General features: G+C 38.9%; 1 protein-coding gene across 1 annotated transcript in view; it reads left to right on the top strand.

Moving 5' to 3' along the window:
- The window catches only part of PLCXD3 (phosphatidylinositol specific phospholipase C X domain containing 3), a 167,750-nt gene extending 146,788 nt beyond the window's left edge, over positions 1-20,962 (top strand). Inside the window, exon 3 of the mRNA XM_072756993.1 lies at positions 14,351-20,962. Coding sequence (XP_072613094.1) covers positions 14,351-14,504 — 154 coding nt within the window. The 3' untranslated portion in view covers positions 14,505-20,962. The remainder of the gene's footprint in view (positions 1-14,350) is intronic.
- The last annotated feature ends 1,098 nt before the right edge of the window (positions 20,963-22,060 follow it).

A 22,060-nucleotide genomic window follows, 5' to 3' on the forward strand; every position in this document is an offset into this window, starting at 1 on the left:
AGGTTTCCAAAGACCACTCTTGATTCCTACTTGGGTTGAAAGAAAAAGTCTTCTTATCACAGAATTTCTTGCCATCTAAACTGAGGGTTTCCCAAGAAAGACACTCTGAGATGCTGACATTTGTATGCAGAGATTTTGTTCTGGGAGCTCCCTTGGGATCCATGCCTAGAAAAGGGTGAAGAAAACAAGATTGGGCAGAGGGAGAAGCTAGGCTGTTCTCAACAAAGGCCTCAGCCAAGCCCACTGAAGCTCTGGAGCTGGGATGAACCTTCCGAATTGTCCCACTTTGAGGCAAGTGCCTCTATATAACCCCAGAGATGATTCAAGTTGTCCCCAGAGAGGGTCTGTCACCTTGAGTGAGGTGGCCTTCTTTGGCTGAGGGCAGTTCTTGGACAGAAACTCAACTGAGAGCTGACTGCCAACAACACTCGGAGCAGCTCGGAGAATGAGCACCCTCAACCTGGAACGGGGAACCTGGGCACTCTTCACAGCGGTCACTATACATTTATATAGAGAGTAGCTTTTTCAGTCACTTGCTTTAAAATAACTTAAAACTAGGAAAAATGAAAAAAATTAAGGTAACTAACATTTATTCATTCACTGTCTACTGTGTACTGGGTACTCTAAGTATTAACACTAAAAATGAGGTCACAGTTAACATTTATGGAGTTCTTATCTCTCATGCATTATGTTAAATTTTATATGTGTGTTATTCCATTTACTCTTCACATTAATTCCCTCTTTTCATTCTGTTTCGTGAGGGAAGAAACTGAAACTAGAAAAGTTTAAGTGACTTGCCTAAAGTAACACAAGAGTAAGTGAGAGCTCAAGTTGTGAATTCAGAATCTGCTCCAGAGTCTTCACTCATCACCTCTATGCTACAGCACCTATCCATGTAGTGCTGTTTAATCTTATTCTTGCAAAAACACTATGAGGCCTATTACCCCCAATTTACAATGAGGAAACTTCACATTTGGGAGGTTACATAACCTTTCTTGAGGTCACACTTTATTAGTATCTCTAATATGGCTCTGCCTGATTCTAAAGCTTTTGCTCTTTCTACTGCCCCGTATTGATTGTCGACAGTCCATTAAAACTCGATAAATACTCACTTAACTTATGAGTCCTCAGAGAGTAGTTTTTATTTAGCCTCATGAATTTATAAGAGTCCATGGAATGTTTCCATTGGAATTAGAGTGTATGTCAAAAAAGAGGCCAGCAGCTACTTCGTGAGGCCAAAAGAAGCTTCTTGGACATTTCCATTTGTTTCCATGGAAGGCTGTTCAGGGCAGTTATGCAATTTCTGTATGTAGCAGTTCAGGTAATTCCAGAATTAGTTCCATAATTAAGACAAGGACCATGTATCCATCCCTGTATCTGTCCCCAAAACTGTCACATGATAAGTATCCAATAAAGCATTTATTGATGGTAGGAGGGAATATATGAATGTGATGGAGATGAGCGGTTTCCAGGATTTTACCCTGAAGGACATTTTACATTTTCCCCAACAGAGCCCATCTCCTTTTAATAAGTGTATATTTGATAAGTAATAACTTACCTTCCCGCTGCTAAAATGAAATGCATACGGAATTCCACCAGAACTCCCTATAAACAATAGGTCCTCAATACTAAAGCTGAATTGATGAAATGATCCTGCCAGCAGTAAAGAAAAGTGACATTTCAGGTAACTCGTGCAACCACAATTCATGGGTGACTGATTTCTGTCACTGCTTGTATTACAACCTCTGGTGTCCCTAGTCCAGGAACCCCCAAGTGGGGAATCATTGAGAGCCAAGGGATCAACCTGGAGATTCCTTGAGATGTTTGTTCCAAGCAAAACCAGAAATGTCAAATTTCGTTTCAGTGCAAGTTCAACTGCAGCTCTTTCTTAGCAAACGGAAATCTTTCCAAAGAGCAGAAAGGCCGGGCAGGTGCCCGAATATAGAAACTGTATTGAATAAAGTAAATTGCTTCTGAACTTTGAATACCCCATTCCCCAAACACTGCCCTGAGTGAGGGGCCATTTGGTGTGGATGAACAAACTGAGGTGAGAACACTTGACCCCACATGGAAGTGTTCATCATCTTGAGACTCTACCCTTCAAAGAAAACCCATTGTGTGCCTCCTGGCAATCTAAATTGCAATAGATGGAAGGGTCTTTATGTTTAGAATTTGCGATGCTTTCTTGCTTGCTCCCTTAGAAAATTAGCAGACAGGAGAGTCCCTGCTTGGCTGGAGGCTGACCCGTTCACCTTCAGTGCTCCTGGCAGGGTTATGGCTTCTGCTGAAACATTGGCTGAGAGCAAATGATGAGCCTGCAGACACAATACATTTTATGAACTCTAAACACCATCCTTCTTGTCCTTTCTATGATCTTATTTTAATTGAAAATGGATTTTTAACGGTTTTCTTTCACGCCACAATAAAGAGGGCTGCTGTTGCCAGCATCAAAGGAAACCAATGGCGTCCTTTGCTTTGATTTGACTGCATTGCTTTTTGCTCAACAAATACAAAAATAAACTATACAACCTGCCTGGCACAGGAAGGAGATGAAATAGCTTTCGTGTACTCCTGGGGACTTGGAATGTGTCCCTTTGAAAACTTAAAGCACCAAGTAAGAGTGACAAGGAAGGTTGGTCAGTCTCCTGCACCATATGCCTGGTGTGACAGCAGCTCTTGTGTCCTTATCCTGCGGCTCCCAGAACATGTCTGCTTTCATGGCTGCACCAAGTCACATTAGAAACAATCCTGGACCTTACATTTGAATGTAATTTTTTTTTTTTTTTTTTTTTTTTTGTTGGGTGGTAATACCCAGGAAGGAATAGGGTGTACTTCTCCTTTATTTTAACTTTATTGATTTCAGGATGTTGGTATGGGGGAGGGGGGCGAGGGAGAAATGTAAGGGTAAACAACAGAAAGTTGGGAGATTCTGGGGGTAGACAAACGCATACCTCCTGTGTAGTTTAAGTATGAGGCGGTGGAGTATCAGTCTTGATTTCTAAGTGTTCAGTTCCTACAATTGGCTACCCACCCCCCTTTTTGACTTCAAAAATTGGAGGGAAAAGCTACCATCGAGATTACCTTTTACAGTTTTAACTTGTAACTTTAAAACGATTCGGTGTCTTCACGTGTTTTATTTGAATTTTAATTCAGTGTATCCACACCACAGCTAGTTTAACTTGCCAGTGTTTGGTCGGTGGCGTTTTATCCCGGGACCATCTGCGTCCTGATTTTTATTTTGAGTCCCAAACACCCACGAGTTCTTGGCACGTTAATTTAGTTGGTTCACGGACTTAAGCGAATTGTGGGTTCACGGACCAGAAGGTTTAAGTGGGAATGGTCAGTGTCTGCTCCTTACTGTGCAGTTTACGGTTTTTAAAATTGGGTTTCCGATCCTCCCTCTCTTCTGTCCTTGAGGAGAATCATAGATATCATCACTTTGGGTGTGACTGTGTCTACCTCGGAGTGCTATTATTCCTAATTTTACAATTAGGGAAAATGGGGATGCAGAGGGTTTGCATGATTTATGCAAGATTATAAATAAAACACATTAGTATAGTCAGGACCAGAACTGACATTTTTCTTTTAACACCAATCCAGTTTGTTGGTTTTATTGTTATTTGTTTGTTCATTCATTCGTTTTTTAAGAAATCTCTTTCCCCTCCTAGATGGTATGGACCAGAGGAGCGAGGACAGTGTTGGTTTATGAGCACCAACTGTGTCCTCAGCACAAAGAATAATATGTAGCTCGTGAGAGATGCTCTATAAATATTTGTTGAACCAATGTCTTTATCTGGCTACAAGTGAAGTTTAAGTAGAGAATCTGGGAAAGTCAAGGAAAGAAAGATATCTTCCTTTTACTGCCACAGAGGGAAAAATTCAGATCAGTTATGTATGTAGTCGTGCCTTTAATTATTTTCTGTTTTACACCTAATAGTTGCAGTAATTTAGTTCTGCAAGTTTATAGTGCAGGACATAGGAAGATGTGGGAAGGCTTTAGTCTTCTATTTAGGAAAGCTCAGAACCTTTAAAATTTCTAGAGTTGTTTGTGAGGCCATTTGTTTTACAGATAATTCATACGACCTCATTCTTTCTCTGCTGCCTGAATTTAGGGGGAAAAGATTTTTTGAAAAATGAGTGATTTTCATCAGCTGTAAATCAGATATGCTGTTTCCTGAATAGAAACAGGTTTAGCAAAAAATGATAAGCCTTGTATTTTAGGAAATTATGATTTATGAGACAACCTGTCTGTCTACCTGAGATTATTTTGAAACCCCTCCCAGGGTTTAAACCTACAAAGGCAAAGGCCCTGCCTTTTATTACGATATGCTTTGGCAAATGAAATGCCAACCTTTTCAGCAAGGGCTTCTTTTTATTTTGTCTTTCTCTTCCTTACATTTTCAAGTGAAATTTCTAAGCTTTCAGAAATGACCAGACTGACAGGAAATCACATTTAAAAATATATCAGGCTTGATTTTAATTAGTTGGTCCTGGGTGACTCAGTTGCTCAGGGAAAGAAAGACCTGTGATTATAATTTTAAATTTTGCTGATCAACAAAAATTCTTTTTTTAGGAGCGGCTGGGTCTGGGACAGGGAGTAACAAGGCTCTGACATTTTCATTTGTAATCTTTATCCCCAAGGGCATCAGAGAGTTCTGTAAAAACTAATGAATTGAATTTGCGGATTCTATTTCATTCAATAAAAGAAACATGTCATTGTTTAAATTAAATACATTTAATTTAAATAAAATTCAAATAAAATTCACTGCAAGATGCAAGTGTTTTATTATCATTCATTTGTAACTGCAAAACAACAACAACAACACAGCACAGTTTGAGAGGTAAGACAAGTAGTGTATATAAAATGCATTTGTAGTAGAAGTATTATGTATATACACACACACTTGAATATGACTTTGACATGGATTCCTAATAAATGTAAATCTAATTAAATGATACATAATTATAATTAATAATTAAAACTAATATGAAATTGATAGTAAATAAAGAAATCTGATGAAGTTTAATTCTGGTAAATTTTATTCTTATAAAGATGATGGCCACTGCTATCATTATTATAACACAGACTCTCCTGACACTCTATGTATAATGCAGGAGAAGTCATTTTGCAAATTGAGTGGTCAAGTTAATTAAAAAAACAAAAACAAAAACAAAACAAGACACCACTTTTATTTAACAAAATAATAGTGAATTCACAAACTAAAATCTGTGGCTGTAGCCACAGTGAGAAAAACTGGGCAGTCCTTTCGCGGATTATGTTACTGCATACATCTCTCTTCTAAAAGTAATTCAGGGGCGCCTGGGTGGCTCAGTGGGTTGAGGTTGAGCCTCCAACTCTTGATGTTGGCTCAGGTCCTGATCTCATGGGTTGTGGGTGGAACCCCCAGACAGGCTCCTCACTCAGCGAGGGAGTGTGCTTTTCTCCTTCTTTCTCTCCGCCCCTCTGCTCTCTCCCTCTCTGTCTCATAAATAAGTAAATAATTTTAAAAAATGTTTAGGGACACCTGGGTGGCTCAGCAGTTGAGCATCTGCCTTTGACTTAGGGTGTGATCCCAGAGTCCCAGGATCAGTCCAGAATCAGGCTCCCTGCAGAGAGTCTGCTTCTCCCTCCGCCTATGTCTCTGCCTCTCTCTGTGTCTCTCATGAATAAATAAATAAATTTTTAAAATAAAATCTGTTTATTTACCCAGTAAATATTTATTAGATACTTAGTCTATGCCAGGCACTATGCTAAGCACTGGGGATACAACAGTGGGAAAACAGTCCTTGTCTTCAAAGTGATTGCAGTCCAGCTGGGGAGACAGATATTGATCACATATGTAGGTATAATTACAATTCTGAGTAGTGTTTTTAAAGCAGTGACATTTAAACTATCACCTGAAAGATGGGTGAGCTGGCCAAGTGAAGGGGCATAAAAGATAAGACATTCTTGCTTAAAAAAAAAAAAAAAAAAGCAAACAACATTTACAAAGTTTCCTGAGCAAATAGGCTGGTCGAGGTGAGCAAGACTGAGGATGTGACTAGAATTCAGTAAGGGGACGGGGCAGCTGGGTGGCTCAGTCGGTGAAGTGGTGAAGCATCTGCCTTCAACTCGGGTCATGATCCCCTGGTCCTGGGATCGAGCCCTGCCTCGGGCAGTGGGGAGCCCGCTTCTCCTTCTACTCCCCACTAGTGCTCTCTCTCACTATCTCTGTGTGTCTCTTTCTCTCTCTCAAATAAATAAATAAAATCTTAAAAAAGAAAAAAATAAAAGAATTCAGTGAGGGGAAGAGTGACCAGAGATGAAACGAAATGGAACAGGAGAAGCCGTGGGTGAGACCTTGTTCAAGGCCCCAAAGGCCAGTTAAGGATTTTTCCTCTGTGCTAGGAGCACAGAGAAGTGATTGAAGCATCCAATGTAGGAGATGGATGTGAGTTAATAAGTCAAGGTGAGCATACTGAGGGTTACTGAACTCAGTGCTTTCAACTCCTAAGTCTTTTCCTTTCAATCTTTTCAAAACCAGTTCTCAAAGCCAGCAGCCAACACATCAGAAGACCTCTGGCTCCCATATCTTTCCCCTCCCGTTGTTCCTTAGAGGCAGCTTTTCTGATTCCTGCAGATGTGCCTGCTTCTCTCCTAAGAAGCCTGAATCTGTTTGAAGATACCTTTCCTCAGGAGAGCTCCACAGTCCAGGGAAGGGCTTTGAGGTTTCCTGTACCAAGTTTTGGTTTGGAACCTGCTTGCTCTTTTGCCACCTTCATTTAGCAACCCTGATGGGAGAAGCATATCAGATGTTTGCCACAACTGTGTGCCTAGAAACAAAACCCTTCCAAGAACATTTCCCTAAGAACATCATCACCAGTCTTGTCCTTCTGCCAGGACATCCCTCCTCCTTTCTGTCTTTGATTGGATTTGTGAAAGTTGGAAAGACATCCTGTGGGCTCATTTTTACATCACAATGTAGTATGGCTTGATGCTGCTCTCAGAATTTCCTACTGCCTACCTTCTTGAAGACTCTGGAGAAGGGAGGAGGGCATAACACAGGCTGGCACTCAGCAGATATTCAATACAGTCCCACTGAGAGCTGGACACTCATCTGAGCCCTTTACACATGCTATTTTCACCCTTGTTATTGTGCCCATTTTCTAGATGGCAAAACCAAGGCTTAGAGTATTAACTAACTTGCTTATAATAAACACTGGTGCAGAGACTTGAGTAAAAACATCCTGGTTTCAGATTTGACACTAATGCTATTATTTTATTTAAATTTTTATTTATCTTGAAGCGATTCTCCTGGTTGTCAGGGTGGTCTTATGAATAAACAGTCTAAATCTACACTATAAATTCAGCATCTAATGAAAAAGAGAGATTAAGGGAAAGGGTGGCATTTATAAGACAACCTTGCAGTGTTTGTATAGTCACATCCCTCTGTACCAAAAGAGAGTATTCCATAAATAAATACTAAAATATTAATACACAGATTCAAAGGGAATTTAGTCATCTCTTCAGAATATATAACTTCACTATGAAATATTTTCCTTCATAATATTAGTGAATGTTATTCAAATTTCCATTAGCAACTTTTTGACTGTATGGTGGAAGTAATATGAAAGAAAGAAGGAATGAATAAATCAATGTTCTCAGATTGTTACAAGATCCTAACATTCGATCTGAGAATTTTCAAAGGGAGACAATGTGTTCTTTATATATATGTGACAAGAATACAAGTTTCAGTGTCATTAGATGGCAGACGTTGTATGAAATTCATATTAGATTCTTCTTTACATGGGAGAATCAAAGAACTCTTCTTTAATTGGACAAAATGAGTAACAAACCTTTAAGTGCATATAGAGTGAGATTCAGACTCCACAGGCTTTTATTTTATTTTATTTTATTTTATTTTATTTTATTTTAAGATTTTATTCATTTATCCATGAGAGACACACACAGAGAGAGAGAGAGAGAGAGGCAGAGACACAGGCAGAGGGAGAAGCAGGCCCTGTACGGGGTGGGGGGTGGGGGGGCACTCTATCCCAGGAACCTGGGATCAGGACCTGAGCCAAAGGCAGCCGCTCAACCACTGAGCCACCTAGGCGCTCTCCACAGGCTTTTAAAGGAGGCTCTTAACAATCTGGCCAAACACCTTCCTGTTCCTCCCTTGCAGATGTGCAATACAGGTGTCCCCTTACTGTCCCCACACCTCCATGGCCCCTACTCTCTGGTCAACTTGTCTTTCCTAATCATGTCATCTTTCATGCCCATATGCTTTTTTCTAAACCACTTCATTTAGTTCTGATTAACATTTAAAATGTGTGCATATTAATGTATACAAGTCAGTGGGTTTAGGGATAAGTATATACCCATGAAACCATCACCATCAAGGCCATAAACACATTCATTACCTCCCAAAGTTTGCTTCTGCCCCCTTTATTATTGTTATTACTTTTGCATGTGTGTGTAGCAAAGAATACTTAACATAGGATCTTCCCTCTTAGCAAATCTTAGTATATGCCTGGAGGAGGGCATTATGCCAGGTGAAATAAGCCAGACAGAGAAAGACAAATAATGGATGATCTCACTTATATATGGAAATGAAAATAGTTAAAATCCTAGAAGCAGAGGATAAAATAGTGGTTGGCAGGAGCTGGGGAGAAAGGAAGAATGGGAAAAGTGATGATTAAATGGTATAAAATAGGGGATCCCTGGGTGGCACAGCGGTTTGGCACCTGCCTTTGGTCCAGGGCGCAATCCTGGAGACCTGGGATCAAATCCCACGTCGGGCTCCCGGTGCATGGAGCCTGCTTCTCCATCTGCCTGTGTCTCTGTCTCTCTCTCTCTCTCTGTCTCTCTCTCTCTCTCTGTGACTATCATAAATAAATAAAAATTAAAAAAAAATAAGTGGTATAAAATATCAGTTATGCAGAATAAGTAAATTCTGGGGATCTACTAGACAGCCCCTATGCTTTCATGTATGTACTATTCCCTTTTCTTCAAATGCCTTCCTTCTTTGTCTAATGAGTCATGACCAAGTTCAAGATGTCATGTTTTGTGATATAGTCCTTAAATATATCACAAACTCCTCCTTTATTTCTCCAAAGTGACATAAATTATCTCATCCAACATACTCCCACAGAATCCTATGCCCATGACCATTCTACCATATTGTATTGTCACAGTTGTGTCACACCCATTTTGCTTGTTAGACTTTGTGACATCTGAGACCGAGATTTTTAGTTCAACATTTAAATTCAACAAATATGTTGTTTTCCTTTTGGGTTTCAGGAATTCTGGTAAGCACAGAGGATATATTGGTGACTGTGATATGATTTTTGTTCTTGGAAAAATGTGTAGGCACGACAGAAATAGGAATGGAAATGGATCAATTCAATGCTGTTTGCAATGCACAGTCACAGAATTACGCTTAAGAAGTATAATAAAGCATAAGGAAAAGAAACAGTTCTTTTCCTTACATGGGAGGGATCAAGATCATGGCTGAGCCAAATCTTAGAGGGCAAGTAAAAATTAGTCAGACCAAGAAAGGTACTCAAAAAGGAATGGTATTTCATAGAAAAGGAAGGCCTGAAAAAGTACTGGGCGTGAAACTACAGGGTATGGTTAGGGGAAAATACAAGCCTCTAAGTATTGCTGGAGAACAAATTAGCATGTAGTAGTAACAAATGAGGCCGGAGAGGGGTATATGTGGTAGATGGTGTGAGGGAGGTATGGACAGATTCATCGATACCGCTAAAGAACTAGGTGTATCTTGTGGGTAAGAGAAGTCTTTGTGGTTGTTTTTGTAAAGGAATAAAGCACGCAGATGAAAAAGAGATTGCCTGACTATAGTGTAGAAAAAGTACAAAAAAGGAGTGCATGGACAAGGCTATGGCAACATTTCTCCAAGAGAGATGAAGAAGGTTTGAACTCCAGGGTGGCTCTAGGGAGCCACAGTTAAACACCATCCTCCACAGGTGTGCAATACATCTTTGTTGAATGAATGAATAAATGAATGAATACTTTTTTAAAAACTAAAGCTTAACTAGTTTATACCATGAAAATTGTTACATTGAGGCAATATTTTATTATCACCAGAGTAATTCACTCTATCAATTCAATTCAGTCTATCCAACACCAAATGTAATAAAAACTTGGCAATTAGCTATTACCTTGCATTGTCAAATCAATATGGCCCCCAAAGTGGCAAAACTTGGTTCCTGGGAGAGTGAATAAAAAATTTACTTTTTCTGTGTATAAAACATAGACATATAAACAGTGTATCAGCAGAAACAGTCTATCTGTGGTATATCATGGAACAGGAGGAAAGTAGAAAAAAATATTTTTAAAGGCTCCATAGGGGGGCAATAAAGAAAATGGGTTAAGAAATGTACTCTAAATAATTATTATAACTTCAGTAGCGTCAGCTTGTTTTAATCCAGGATATTTGTTCAACATAATTCTACTTAAGACCATCTGAGTATTTGAAATTAAACCTGGCAGTATTGCTTCCTTTGTCTTTGGTATCATACTGACTTTAGGAAAGTATATCTGGACAGAAAAATAAAAATATTCTCATGACTCAGATAAATGGCATGTTAAATGTAAAACTCAATTTTCTTTTTTTTTAAACATTTCATTTATTTATTCATGAGAGACACACAGAGAGAGAGAGAGGCAGAGACACAGGCAGAGGGAGAGAAGCAGGGTCCATGCAGGGAGCCTGATGTGGGACTCGATCCCAGGTATCCAGGATCATGCCCTAGGCCAAAGGCAGACACTCAACCACTGAGCCACCCAGGGATCCCAGTAAAACCCAATTTTCACCTGAGTCCCACAAACTATTCCAAAAGGATGTCTCATTGATCCTCAGTCTATTTTATAGGGAACCAGAGCAGAGCACCCTTATGTTCTCCTAACATCTCCTTTTGGGGATGATAATTAGTTACTCTAAATTCAGGCTCAGGATTTTTCATCTTAGAGTAGCCAAAGGCATCAGAGGAGGTGTTTCTATGATGGTTATGGTTCTAAGATGGGAACTGGTTGACCTGGAAACTTCTGTAACCCTAGTACCTCAAGGTGTCTGGTGAACCAACCACTTGGTTAAGGTCAATACAGAGTCAACACTGGCCTCAGGGTGTTCCTATCCATGCCACCTCCCACCTCCCACCCTTTCTTCCCAGGAAATGCCCCATTCTGATACTTTTTTCCACAGTGTCTCCCTTTTCCAAAATGCCAAGGTGATACTGCATTCACAACAGAGAGATATCATCTGCTGTAGCAAGTCCAGAAGAAAAAGTAAGGGAATTTGAACTGAGTGACGGCACACACATTGCCACAGCATCTGTCTTTCTAATAAACTTGAACACACTTGTGTGTGTGCTAAGGGATCTAGATTTTTTCATTGTAAGGTAGAATTATCTTCCGAAATGGTTACTGTGAAGACCAGATCTCCAGCTGCCAGTCTATTCTCTGAGGACACTGGCCATTTAGACCCATGTTAACCTCTTTTAGAAGCAGTTGGATCCTCCTCTTTTGCCTTTGGGAAAGTCAAAGACAAAGGCTTTGTCTAATGGGAAAATGTATGGCTGAAAAACATTGGATAAGAATTTTTAAGATATGACCCACCAGATTACTGTAGTCCAAGTCAGAGAAGCCAGTTTTGCCTGGATGGGTTGAGCTTGTTTAGACTAGATATGCTTTCTGAGATCTGGAGAAATGCACATGCATTACATTCCACACTTTGGCTTCACAAACCAAAAGAGGCTTGGCTTCCTTTTTGTGCTATTTTTCATGAAAATTACATGCTCCTGACTTACCTTCTACTTCTATGCCTAGTTCTTTTTTTTCTTTTCTTGAATCGAGTTTTCCATTCAGCCCTTAGATGCTGCTGAGCTTCACATTTTCTCTTCTTCTTCTATAAAATCAGATAATCTTATCCACTCCCACAGTTCTAACTATGCTAGATGATGGCTTTTGACAGCTCTGTCCTGAATACCAGATCTGTACTCACCTACCAACTGAGATCTCAATTCGTGTGTCCCAAAGTCACCTCAAAATCAACATCCAATTCCAAATTTAGCATGTCCACTTGAAAGTCTTCCCTCCTGCCTTTCCAAGATTAGTGAATGACCCACCAGAATACTGCTAGCAATCTCGGCATCCATTCATGGCCTCTTTCCCTCTCTTCATGTCCATCCAACCGCACTAACCAAACATCACTTTATTGCCTCAGTTCCTTTCAAATATATCTATTGCTACTGGTGCAGCTTAAGCTCCCTCATCTCTGGTCTGGATTATTTGACAGCTCCGTGATTGTTATTCCTGCCCTTACTCCAGTTCTGTCTCATTCATTCACCCACACTGAAGGCAAGCCACTCTCTCCAAACCACAAATCTAAGTATATGATTTCCCTAGTTAGCAGCTGACAGTTGTTCTACATTTTGAAAGCCCTCTTTCATCTGGTTCCTTCTTATCTTGCCAACTGAAGACTTCCTTAAATCTTATGATGTAACTATTCTGAGATTCCTACCCACCACATCATTCTCTCTTCCCTTTCTCCCCTCTCTCCTTCCCTCTCCCTCTCACTCAAGAATTCAAAGTCAACATCAATTTCCTCACACTTTTCTTTGTTGTCACACTGTCTGCTCTCAGGACTTCTTGTTTATCCATTTCCCATGTAAACTTTCCTTCCAGACACTTGGAGTCATAGTAGGTGTCACTTCAATGTGCTTCAGAGGATAAGGCACAGCATTATTAACATCACCTGTGTCTGTCGGTCCCCATGCCCTGCTCCTATGCACACATCATACAGTCAATAAGTGAAGAAATGGCATTTCCTATGCATGAAATGCACTCCATCATCCTCCATCCCCCATTCACACTTTGACCTGGCCAGTCCTCTTGATCTTCAGCATTTGGGGAGCAGGCTTCTGAGAAGTTTTCCCTGACTACTCAGGTTCTAAACTAGGTGACTCTCCTTTATGTTTTCATGGTAATGAGTCATCTTTTTATTTTTAAGATTTATTTACTTATCTCAGAGAGTGAGAGAGCGCAATGGGAGGGGCAGAGAGAGAGAGAGAGGGAGACAGAATCTCAAGAAGGGGCTGCCTACTTAGTGCAGAGCCCAATACCAGGCTCAATCTCAGAACCCCAAGATCATGACCTGAGTCATGAAACCAAGAGTCTGGACACCTAACTGACTGAGCCACCAGGCACCCCTGTAATGAGTCATCTTTTATGATGAAAGTCAGTAGGCACTACACTTTGCTGAAAGATCTTCCAAAGCCGCCTTGTATCACTCAGAATAACCCTCAAAGCCCTTAAAATGGCCTACAGTGCCTACAGGATCTGCCCTCTTATTTTCATCTTTTACTATTCTCCCTTTTCATTTTCCAAGTAGGCATGCTACTCCTTTAAGGCCATGGTGCTGACTGAAATACTTCCCTAGATATTAAGACAACTAACTCCCTTGTCTCCTTTAACTTTTGCACAAATGTCCCCTTATCTAAGAGGCCTATCAAGCCATCCTATTTTATTTTATTTATTTATTTTTTTAAAGATTTTAATTTATTTATTCATGAGAGACACAGAGAGAGAGAGAAAGAGGCAAAGACACAGGCAGAGGGAGAAGCAGGCTCCATGCAGGGAGCCCGACATGGGACTCGATCCTGGGTCTTCAGGATCAGGCCCTGGGCTGAAGGCAGTGCTAAACCTCTGAGCCACCCGGGCTGCCCAACCCATCCTATTTTAAGTAGTAATCTATACCACCCCTCTCTACCTGCAAACTCCAAATCCATTTTTTGTCCCCATTTTTATAGCACTTATTCCCTCCTATGAAATTATATAATTTATGATTATTATTATTTGTCCCTCTTTGTCCTGATTGTGTCATTTTAAAAGTTTTTCTTTATCCACCTGCCTACCACCAAATCATGCATTCTTTGGATGCAGGAGTTTTTGCTATTGTATCTATTTACAGTATCTAGCATATTTCTTGAAAATAGCCAGCTCATAATAAATGTTTGTTAAGTGCATGTATTCAGTTCTGACCTCACCACCCCCATTAGCTTTGCAGGGTTTGCAATCATACCATGACAAACTGGAATATGAGTACAAGTATGTCATTTACTTAGTGGAAAAGCTGCACTATAAACTCTTACACGTCTAAGATTGCCAAAGATGAAAAGTCCAGTATGGACCACTATGGTGAATATTTCTCCTGCAGAGTCCCTTCAGAGGTCTATAACTGAGGCATTTATTTTAATATGTTAGAAAACTAAAGGAAAGCCTGGCTATTGTAAGCTTGAAAAATAGTATCCTGCCTTCTGTGACTTCTCTTTTTCTTTCCTTTCTCAGAGCTCTTCCTGCCATGATGCAGTGGGTCCGCACACAGAAGCCAGGAGAGAGTGGTATCAATATTGTCACTGCCGATTTTGTAGAACTTGGTGATTTCATCAGCACTGTCATAAAGCTCAACTATGTCTTTGATGAAGGAGAAGCCAACACTTGATAGTACCATTTGGAGTATCCATGAGTAAGATTGAGAAGACTCATTGTATTAGACATATTATCTATAAACACTCTAATCTTCCTATTCCACTGGTCTCTGAGGGGATTAGGCTGATAGTGGGTGGGAAAAGGGGGAAACCATTTCTTCAGTGACTATTATTGTACTCTGCATTACTATAAATATTTCATTTCCCATTTGATGAGTAAAATCTGCTTCTAGTGTTAGAGATAAAAAAAGACCAGTGAATTTTGTTTTTCAGAATTAGTCTTTGTAACGTATTAACTCATGAGTGTTTACTTGATTGCATTTCTGATTTCAGCGTAGGGCTCCTACAATGATTCCTCTAAGTGAACCTTTCCATTCCCTCTCTCCCGCGCTCTTTTTAATCAGATGCTGTATGGGACTCAAAATAATTGAATGCCCAACGTAATGTGTATTACACTGTTGTACTGAAATTTGTTTTTGTGAGACTTGGTATAATATAATATTCTGTAGCCATCTGCAATTGGTCAATCATTGCTAACTTTTGGTCATAGAAAATATGCATCAAGTCAGTTTCCCTGCATCAGTAATATTGGAAGACATAATCAGTAATTTTTGTGTTATATGAAAATAACAGCGTTTCACAGTATTTCTATTTAAGGCAGCTATAAATATAGTGTAAAAACTTTTTTGGAAGAACTATTTGTGCCAACTCTGTAGTGAAAAATGGGAGAGGGGGAAAGAGATGGATGCCATTTTAATTCAGGAATGTCTTAAATAATATTGCCCTGCAAATGCTCAGTAAATGAAAAATTATGACAAATGTGTCAAAATCAGGAAACTCTGAAAAGAACTCTTACAAAATCTCTCCTAACAATTCTCTTGATTAAAAAAGAAAAGGTAGGAAAAAAGAAGACAGAAGTCAAAGATTGTGCAAGCTTTCCTATGAAATTGGGATCTCCAAACATGTAATTCTAAATCCCAGGTTTTGCAGAACATATTTTGAGAGGCTTTGACTCAAATTCTTACTTGAAGTTGAGGAAAAAGGAAGGATGGCAGAAAGAACTAGAGCAGTTTTTGAAACTATACCCATAATGTCTCAAAGATCCATGAAATGTCTTTATGAGATTTCTAAATACATATGATCTGGGCAGATGCACTGAAAATTCACAATGACCCATCACTTCTGGGTTCTATCCTACCCCAGAATCAAGACTATGGCAGAGGCAAAAGTTTTATGGAACCTTTCTGTATTCCAACGTTTGATATTCCTGGTCTACAGGAAAATAAAAATGGTAACATGACTTTGCCTCGATTCCTCTTTGGTGTCCTTGTAATATTTGACAGCTCTAAGATAACTTTAAAAGAGCACAATAGCCTTCACCTATGTGCCTCACAAGAATATTGTGAGGCACTTCTACAAATCTCTAAATTGCTGAAATTCTTGTGATTATGAATTATTTTACGTTTGTGTTTAGAAATATTTGCATCTCAATAGTTTCTTGGGAAAATGCAGTCCATGCAAAGTAGGGCCACAGGGAAAAACAACAAGCATGCCCTCGGTTTCTAATTAATTTAAACATAGGGCATGTGATTTAATCTCCTAGATCTAGGTCAGGAGGTTGATCCCACGATTATGTCAAGATTATGAAGAATCAAGAGCTGGTTATAAGATTATAAATATTCATTGTCAGAAAATAGTATTTATTAGCAGTTGCAGGGAAGCAAGAAAAATTGTTTATACTGAAGAGAATGCTTATGCAGCGTGTATAGGTCTGCTTGGTAGACCTATAGCAGGCACATACACACAACAGTTCCACATTACAGTTGTGTGTCTTATGTCTCGCTACACACAGTACGCCAACATCCACCCACTCCCGCCAGCAGACAGATACAGATGTGCACGGACACACACAGACCTGGCCAGACACACAGTTCTTTTCAAGTGAAAACATTGTTAATATTAAATAATTTAATTTTGAGACTGAAGCCCTTAACAAGGGATGAAAAGAGCAGAAGTAAGACCTTTGAAAGTAGAGTAGCCAATCATATTCAAATATTTTTGTAAAATATTCTAGCTTGGGACTTAATTATTTTACAAATATGGTTTTCTGTCCACCTTTCCTCCTCTTGTGGTTTATTATCTTTTTATCTCTTTCACCTGTTATTCATGTGCAATTGAATATGAATCCTTTTTAAAAGACTATGGATTATTGAAATTTTCATCCTGTAAATTTGCTTTGTGAGCAGATTTTCTCTCTGATGATTCATTATTCATCCCTCAGGAGGATCTTTAGCCAAGCACACTTGCAATGACACAAGGATTTGACTTATAAATATGACAGAAAACAAATCTTTCAACATATTAATGAAGAATGAATAAAATATAGAGGTAACTATGTTGTATTTTCTTGCACTTAGATGCTTTCTTGTAATGTTTGCTTAGAATTAGCTTTGTCACATTTGTCATTTAGGTGCTGGGAAAAAACAAACATGCTGAAGCTTTAGACTAATTGTGCAGTTTTTTAACTGGAGAAAGCTTTTTATTGCTATTAATGATATGCACACAGAAACCTTGTTTGACGGAAGGTATTTTCAAGTCAATGTTATGGTTTCCATGTGGACATATAGTCCCTATGTAGCAGGCACCAAGAATAAATGGACTTGCCTTAATTTCTAAAGGAGGGAACAGATAGAAGTGGACCAGGGGTCCTCCAGCTAGAGGGAGATCACCGGGAGGGAGTCCTTGGAAAGGGGAATGGAGAGAAGGCATCTTTGGTTGTCTTCTGTCCATTGGCCCTGCCCTGGAGCACACTTAGGGAGCAGACTGTGGGCCTTAAATAAACAGTGGGGGTGAGGACTAGTATTATGCAATCAGAGCTTACCCTCAGCCTATGCTCCTTTGTCCTAGCAGGGCATTGTCTTTCCAGAGAGCTAGGAGCACAAGGGCTACAAATAGGCCCCAAGATAGTAGGAGATACATCTTGGTGCACTTTTTTGTTTTAGATTGGTTTCTTTCTTCTTTTTTTTTTTCTTTTTCTTAAGACTTTATGCCACAAGTCCTGCAAGGCAAAAAAACAGAAACAAAATCCAACTTTTAGTCAATCTGCCGCAGGAAATCAAAGGCATGGGTGGGATGAGGGAAAATATGCAAGAAATATCATTTATTTGGTTTGCTTTCCTGTCTATAATTTTGAAGGACCAAAATAATGAACACTCCTGCCATTATCATTCATGTCTCCCTTATTACTACACAATCATATGAGTGCAGAGAATGAGGAGGCATCTTTGAAAAGCCTTAGGATATGCTATATGACCTCAATATTCACTTTCAGCCATACTGGGAAAACTCACTTTTCATGGAGCGCCACCTAACAGTGAATGTACTAGAGCATGAAGTGTTTGGCATGTATGCACCTGTATGTATACACACATGCAAACACACACAGGATGTACATGTCACACACACACACACATTATTCAAGTTAAAACTGCACTCTCCAATCACTCAACTTGATTCTATTGCCATTTTAATTCTTAAAATCAACATTTCCTACATTAATGGGCACAAACATAATTCAAATATTTAAGAGGGGAAAAAAATCTCTAGAAAATCAGTGAAAAATAAGACCTTCATAAATAAGAAATGCCTAGCAGTAATAGTCTAAATACATTGCAAATACACTTCAAGGCTGGAGAACTGAAGATAGTCTTGAATATAAATTACAACAGACACTCATCTTTACTAAAAGCTGTTTTAAGTTCTTTGAGGTCCTAACATGTTTTAGCCAGGGTTACCTGTTCAGGACTGGAAAGTTGGAAGTCTCAGGAAATGCATGTTCTCATGAGTCTCCAGTTCTAGAGTTTTACAGATCCAGTGACACAGTCTCCTAACTTTTGGCCACTCATCCAAATGAGAGTTCCATAAAGAGAGTGCTCGAGTTTTGAGTTGCTAACAGAAAACAAAGCACAGTGTCCTTCAGGATATGCTAAGCAAGGTTTTTAAAGGTATTTTTATTTTACAGCACTTTAGTCTTTTCAACTAGATTTCAGTGACACAATGGTGTAAATGCTATATTTGCCATAACTTCTTGGTGGCTCCTGTGTTACATACAGTTTTAAATAATGCTCTAAATTGTTTGTTTTCCCAATGACATCAATAAAATGTTCTGTAGAATTTGTAAAATGTATTGATTGAATCTGTTGAAAATTGTGCAGTTTTTATTTCATTTGTGATACTATTTCATAGGTATTAGTTCTAAATGTATATTTGTATGAGTCAAAAGTATGTGCTTGTATGTGGTTTATGTGTTAATATATTGTATCTTATCAAAAATCAAACTTATCCTAAAGAAAAAGGGCACATTATGACCAGCCTTAAATCATTGCCATTTTTTGTTGTTGTAATCTGGGATTAAAATTTCAAGAGAAATAATGTTTTTGTTTAAAATGGCCTTTTTTAAAAAATAAAATCACATGAGGAATGTGCTTTAGAAATTACCTGAGTTCCCTCAAGCAAATAGTTAAGCTTGTGGAGCACCTGAAGCTTCTCAAAAGTGTCCAATGTCAATCATTTATTAACTTAATTATCATGCAGAAAAATTAGATTCACATTTGTTTCCGTCAGCAACAGAACCAGTGCACTTCAAAAGCTGTTCTTCCAAACACGGAACCATTCTGCATGTAAGCATAAGTTTTCCATAAAAAATCGTTTCTTCAAAACCATTGCTTTTTAAAGATTGGATCTTCTCAGTTAAGATGAACTCCCTGGACTCTGTGAGAGTTGCTAAAGACCCATCAAATTGGATGGTTCCAACATGGTTCCCTTCTCAAAACATAGGCATGCAACATCCTTTTACACTTTTGCTATCTGCCTACGTGTAGTCTAGCAATAGAAAACGCGTGACTAATTCAAGGATCTGCATGAGTTGTCATGCTCAAAGCAAAAACTTTGTCATCTTCCTTGAGCCTAGGATCTGGGTGTGGAATATTAATCAATCCTCTTATTACTTCTTCTTTCTCCATCCTCAATTATTTCTTTTCCATATTTAGGCTTGTCAGTTAAAACACAGGACACCCAGTAAAATTCTAATTTCAGATAAATAATATTTTTTAGTATAAGAATTTTCAAAACATTTCATGAGACATACTAAAAACTTACTCATTGTTTATCTTAAGTTCAAATTTAATTGGATGTGTCCTGTATTTTTCTTTAATCTGGCAGCCCTATCTGTCTTGCCTTTCTCTTTTTCAGATGAGCTATATATATAATGGATGGTGAGCTCCTACCTCCTTCTAAACCCCTATGCTAAGATATCTCATGGAAATCTATAGTCCTAATACCCCTCGTGAAGGAAAGTGTTTGGTCCATCCCAAGTTCCATGAATGCTTTACAAAGGACCAACTCAAATATAGATGGCATAATCAAGCAAGTGCCTCTATAAGATTAATGCCACCACATTGAAAATTTTCCTTTACCATTCTAGAGTCTCCCCATTAATCCCATAAATGACATTCCCCAGTAACTGGGATGCCCCAAAACACACTCCATGTTAAAAATGCCCCTAGAAAGTGGTAGTACTTTCCAACTCAACTTAAAATTCAATTTCTTTTTCACTCAGAGAGGTAACAATCTAATCCATTACTCCCCTCTTTAACACCCTACCGCAAATTATTTTTATCAGTTTAGAACTGATCATCTATGGAATTATAGAACATTGATACAGAAAAAAAAAAACCCTCTTGATTGCTGAAAAAAGAAAGGAAAAAAAGAGTCTGGGATATAGGCACAACTTTGTCAGTACTTTCTCAGGAAACTTGGTTGCTCAACGAATAGAACATGGACCCTGACAATGAACCAGTACCTGACAGGGAGATTTGGCAAAGCAGATTATAGCAACCAGCATTTTTTTTTTTAGAGGAATTGAAAACTCAAGACACCCCAGGGTAAGAACAAAGATATCTAGGGCCGGTTTCTAGAACAGTTTGCAGAGAATAGAATTATGTTGGAATTCCTAAAATAGAGTTTTCAAAGACTGTTGTATCCAACAGTGAATCCTTGATGTGGTCTGAATGTGGATAGAGTTTTGGAACATTTTTGGTACCTACCTCCTTTCTTGAAATTCCTATAAGTGACAATAAAATCCAAATTCCTTATTACAACGTTTCCATCTCATGGTCCCTGCTTACACATATTCTTATTTGATTTGCTTAATTTCTAAAGGATGGAAGTTTGCAAAGCTGGTGACATTTCCTTCATTAGACACCAGAAATTCACCAGAGGGAGACAGATCTGTGCCTTCTCTTTTTAGGATCTGGTCATTGATAATTTAATGTGGTGTAAAGAAAATACATACCTACCACTGTTCTGTTTAGCAAATGTGAATTTTTTGGATAAGATTATTGTTCTTAATGTAAAAAAAAGTTTCTTTGTATCCAGTGAAATGCTAATAAAGTCCTGGTACCAGTTATCTTTATTATTTTTATCTCATATTCATCAATGCTTTATTATAAGTCCAAAAGTAGATCTCTTACATGGAACATGATTCAGAGCATGAGAAAATATAATTATTTTTTAAAAATATGAATCATGATATAAGGATTTCCTCTGTGAAAAGATATATTCTCCACCAATAAAGGCAATGCCACGAGTACTTCCATTACATCAAAGTTAGGTATCTCCAAAGTCTGATGCTCTGAGCTTCTGATATTACCACAAAGAAGACCAATATCAATACAGAAATATTACATTAATTTAGTGTTATTGTTATAAAATGCCATCCTGGGGCTAAAAGCTTAGGGTAAAGGAAATCTACTTTTTGCTGAGCCTTCACTATGCCCAATGCATGAAACACTATTTCTTTTTTTTTTTAAATAAATTAATTTTTATTGATGTTCAATTTACCAACATACAGAATAACACCCAGGGCTCATCCCGTCAAGTGTCCCCCTCAGTGCCCGTCACCCATTCACCCCCACCCCCCGCCCTCCTCCCCTTCCACCACCCCTAGTTCGTTTCCCAGAGTTAGGAGTCTTTATGTTCTGTCTCCCTTCCTGATATTTCCCACACATTTCTTCTCCCTTCCTTTATATTCCCTTTCACTATTATTTATATTCCCCAAATGAATGAGAACATACATTGTTTGTCCTCCGATTGACTTCCTGCACTCAGCATAAGACACTCCAGTTCCATCCAGGTTGAAGCAAATGGTGGGTATTTGTCATGTCTAATGGCTGAGTAATATTCCATTGTATACATAAACCACCTCTTCTTTATCCATTCATCTTTCGATGGACACCGAGGCTCCTTCCACAGTTTGGCTATCGTGGACATTGCTGCTAGAAACATCGGGGTGCAGGTGTCCCGGCGTTTCATTGCATCTGAATCTTTGGGGTAAATCCCCAACAGTGCAATTGCTGGGTCGTAGGGCAGGTCTATTTTTAACTCTTTGAGGAACCTCCACACAGTTTTCCAGAGTGGCTGCACCAGGTCACATTCCCACCAACAGTGTAAGAGGGTTCCCTTTGCTCCGCATCCTCTCCAACATTTGTGGTTTCCTACCTTGTTAATTTTC

This window comes from Vulpes vulpes, chromosome 4 (assembly GCF_048418805.1).
Source record: "Vulpes vulpes isolate BD-2025 chromosome 4, VulVul3, whole genome shotgun sequence".
Classification (NCBI taxonomy): domain Eukaryota; kingdom Metazoa; phylum Chordata; class Mammalia; order Carnivora; family Canidae; genus Vulpes; species Vulpes vulpes.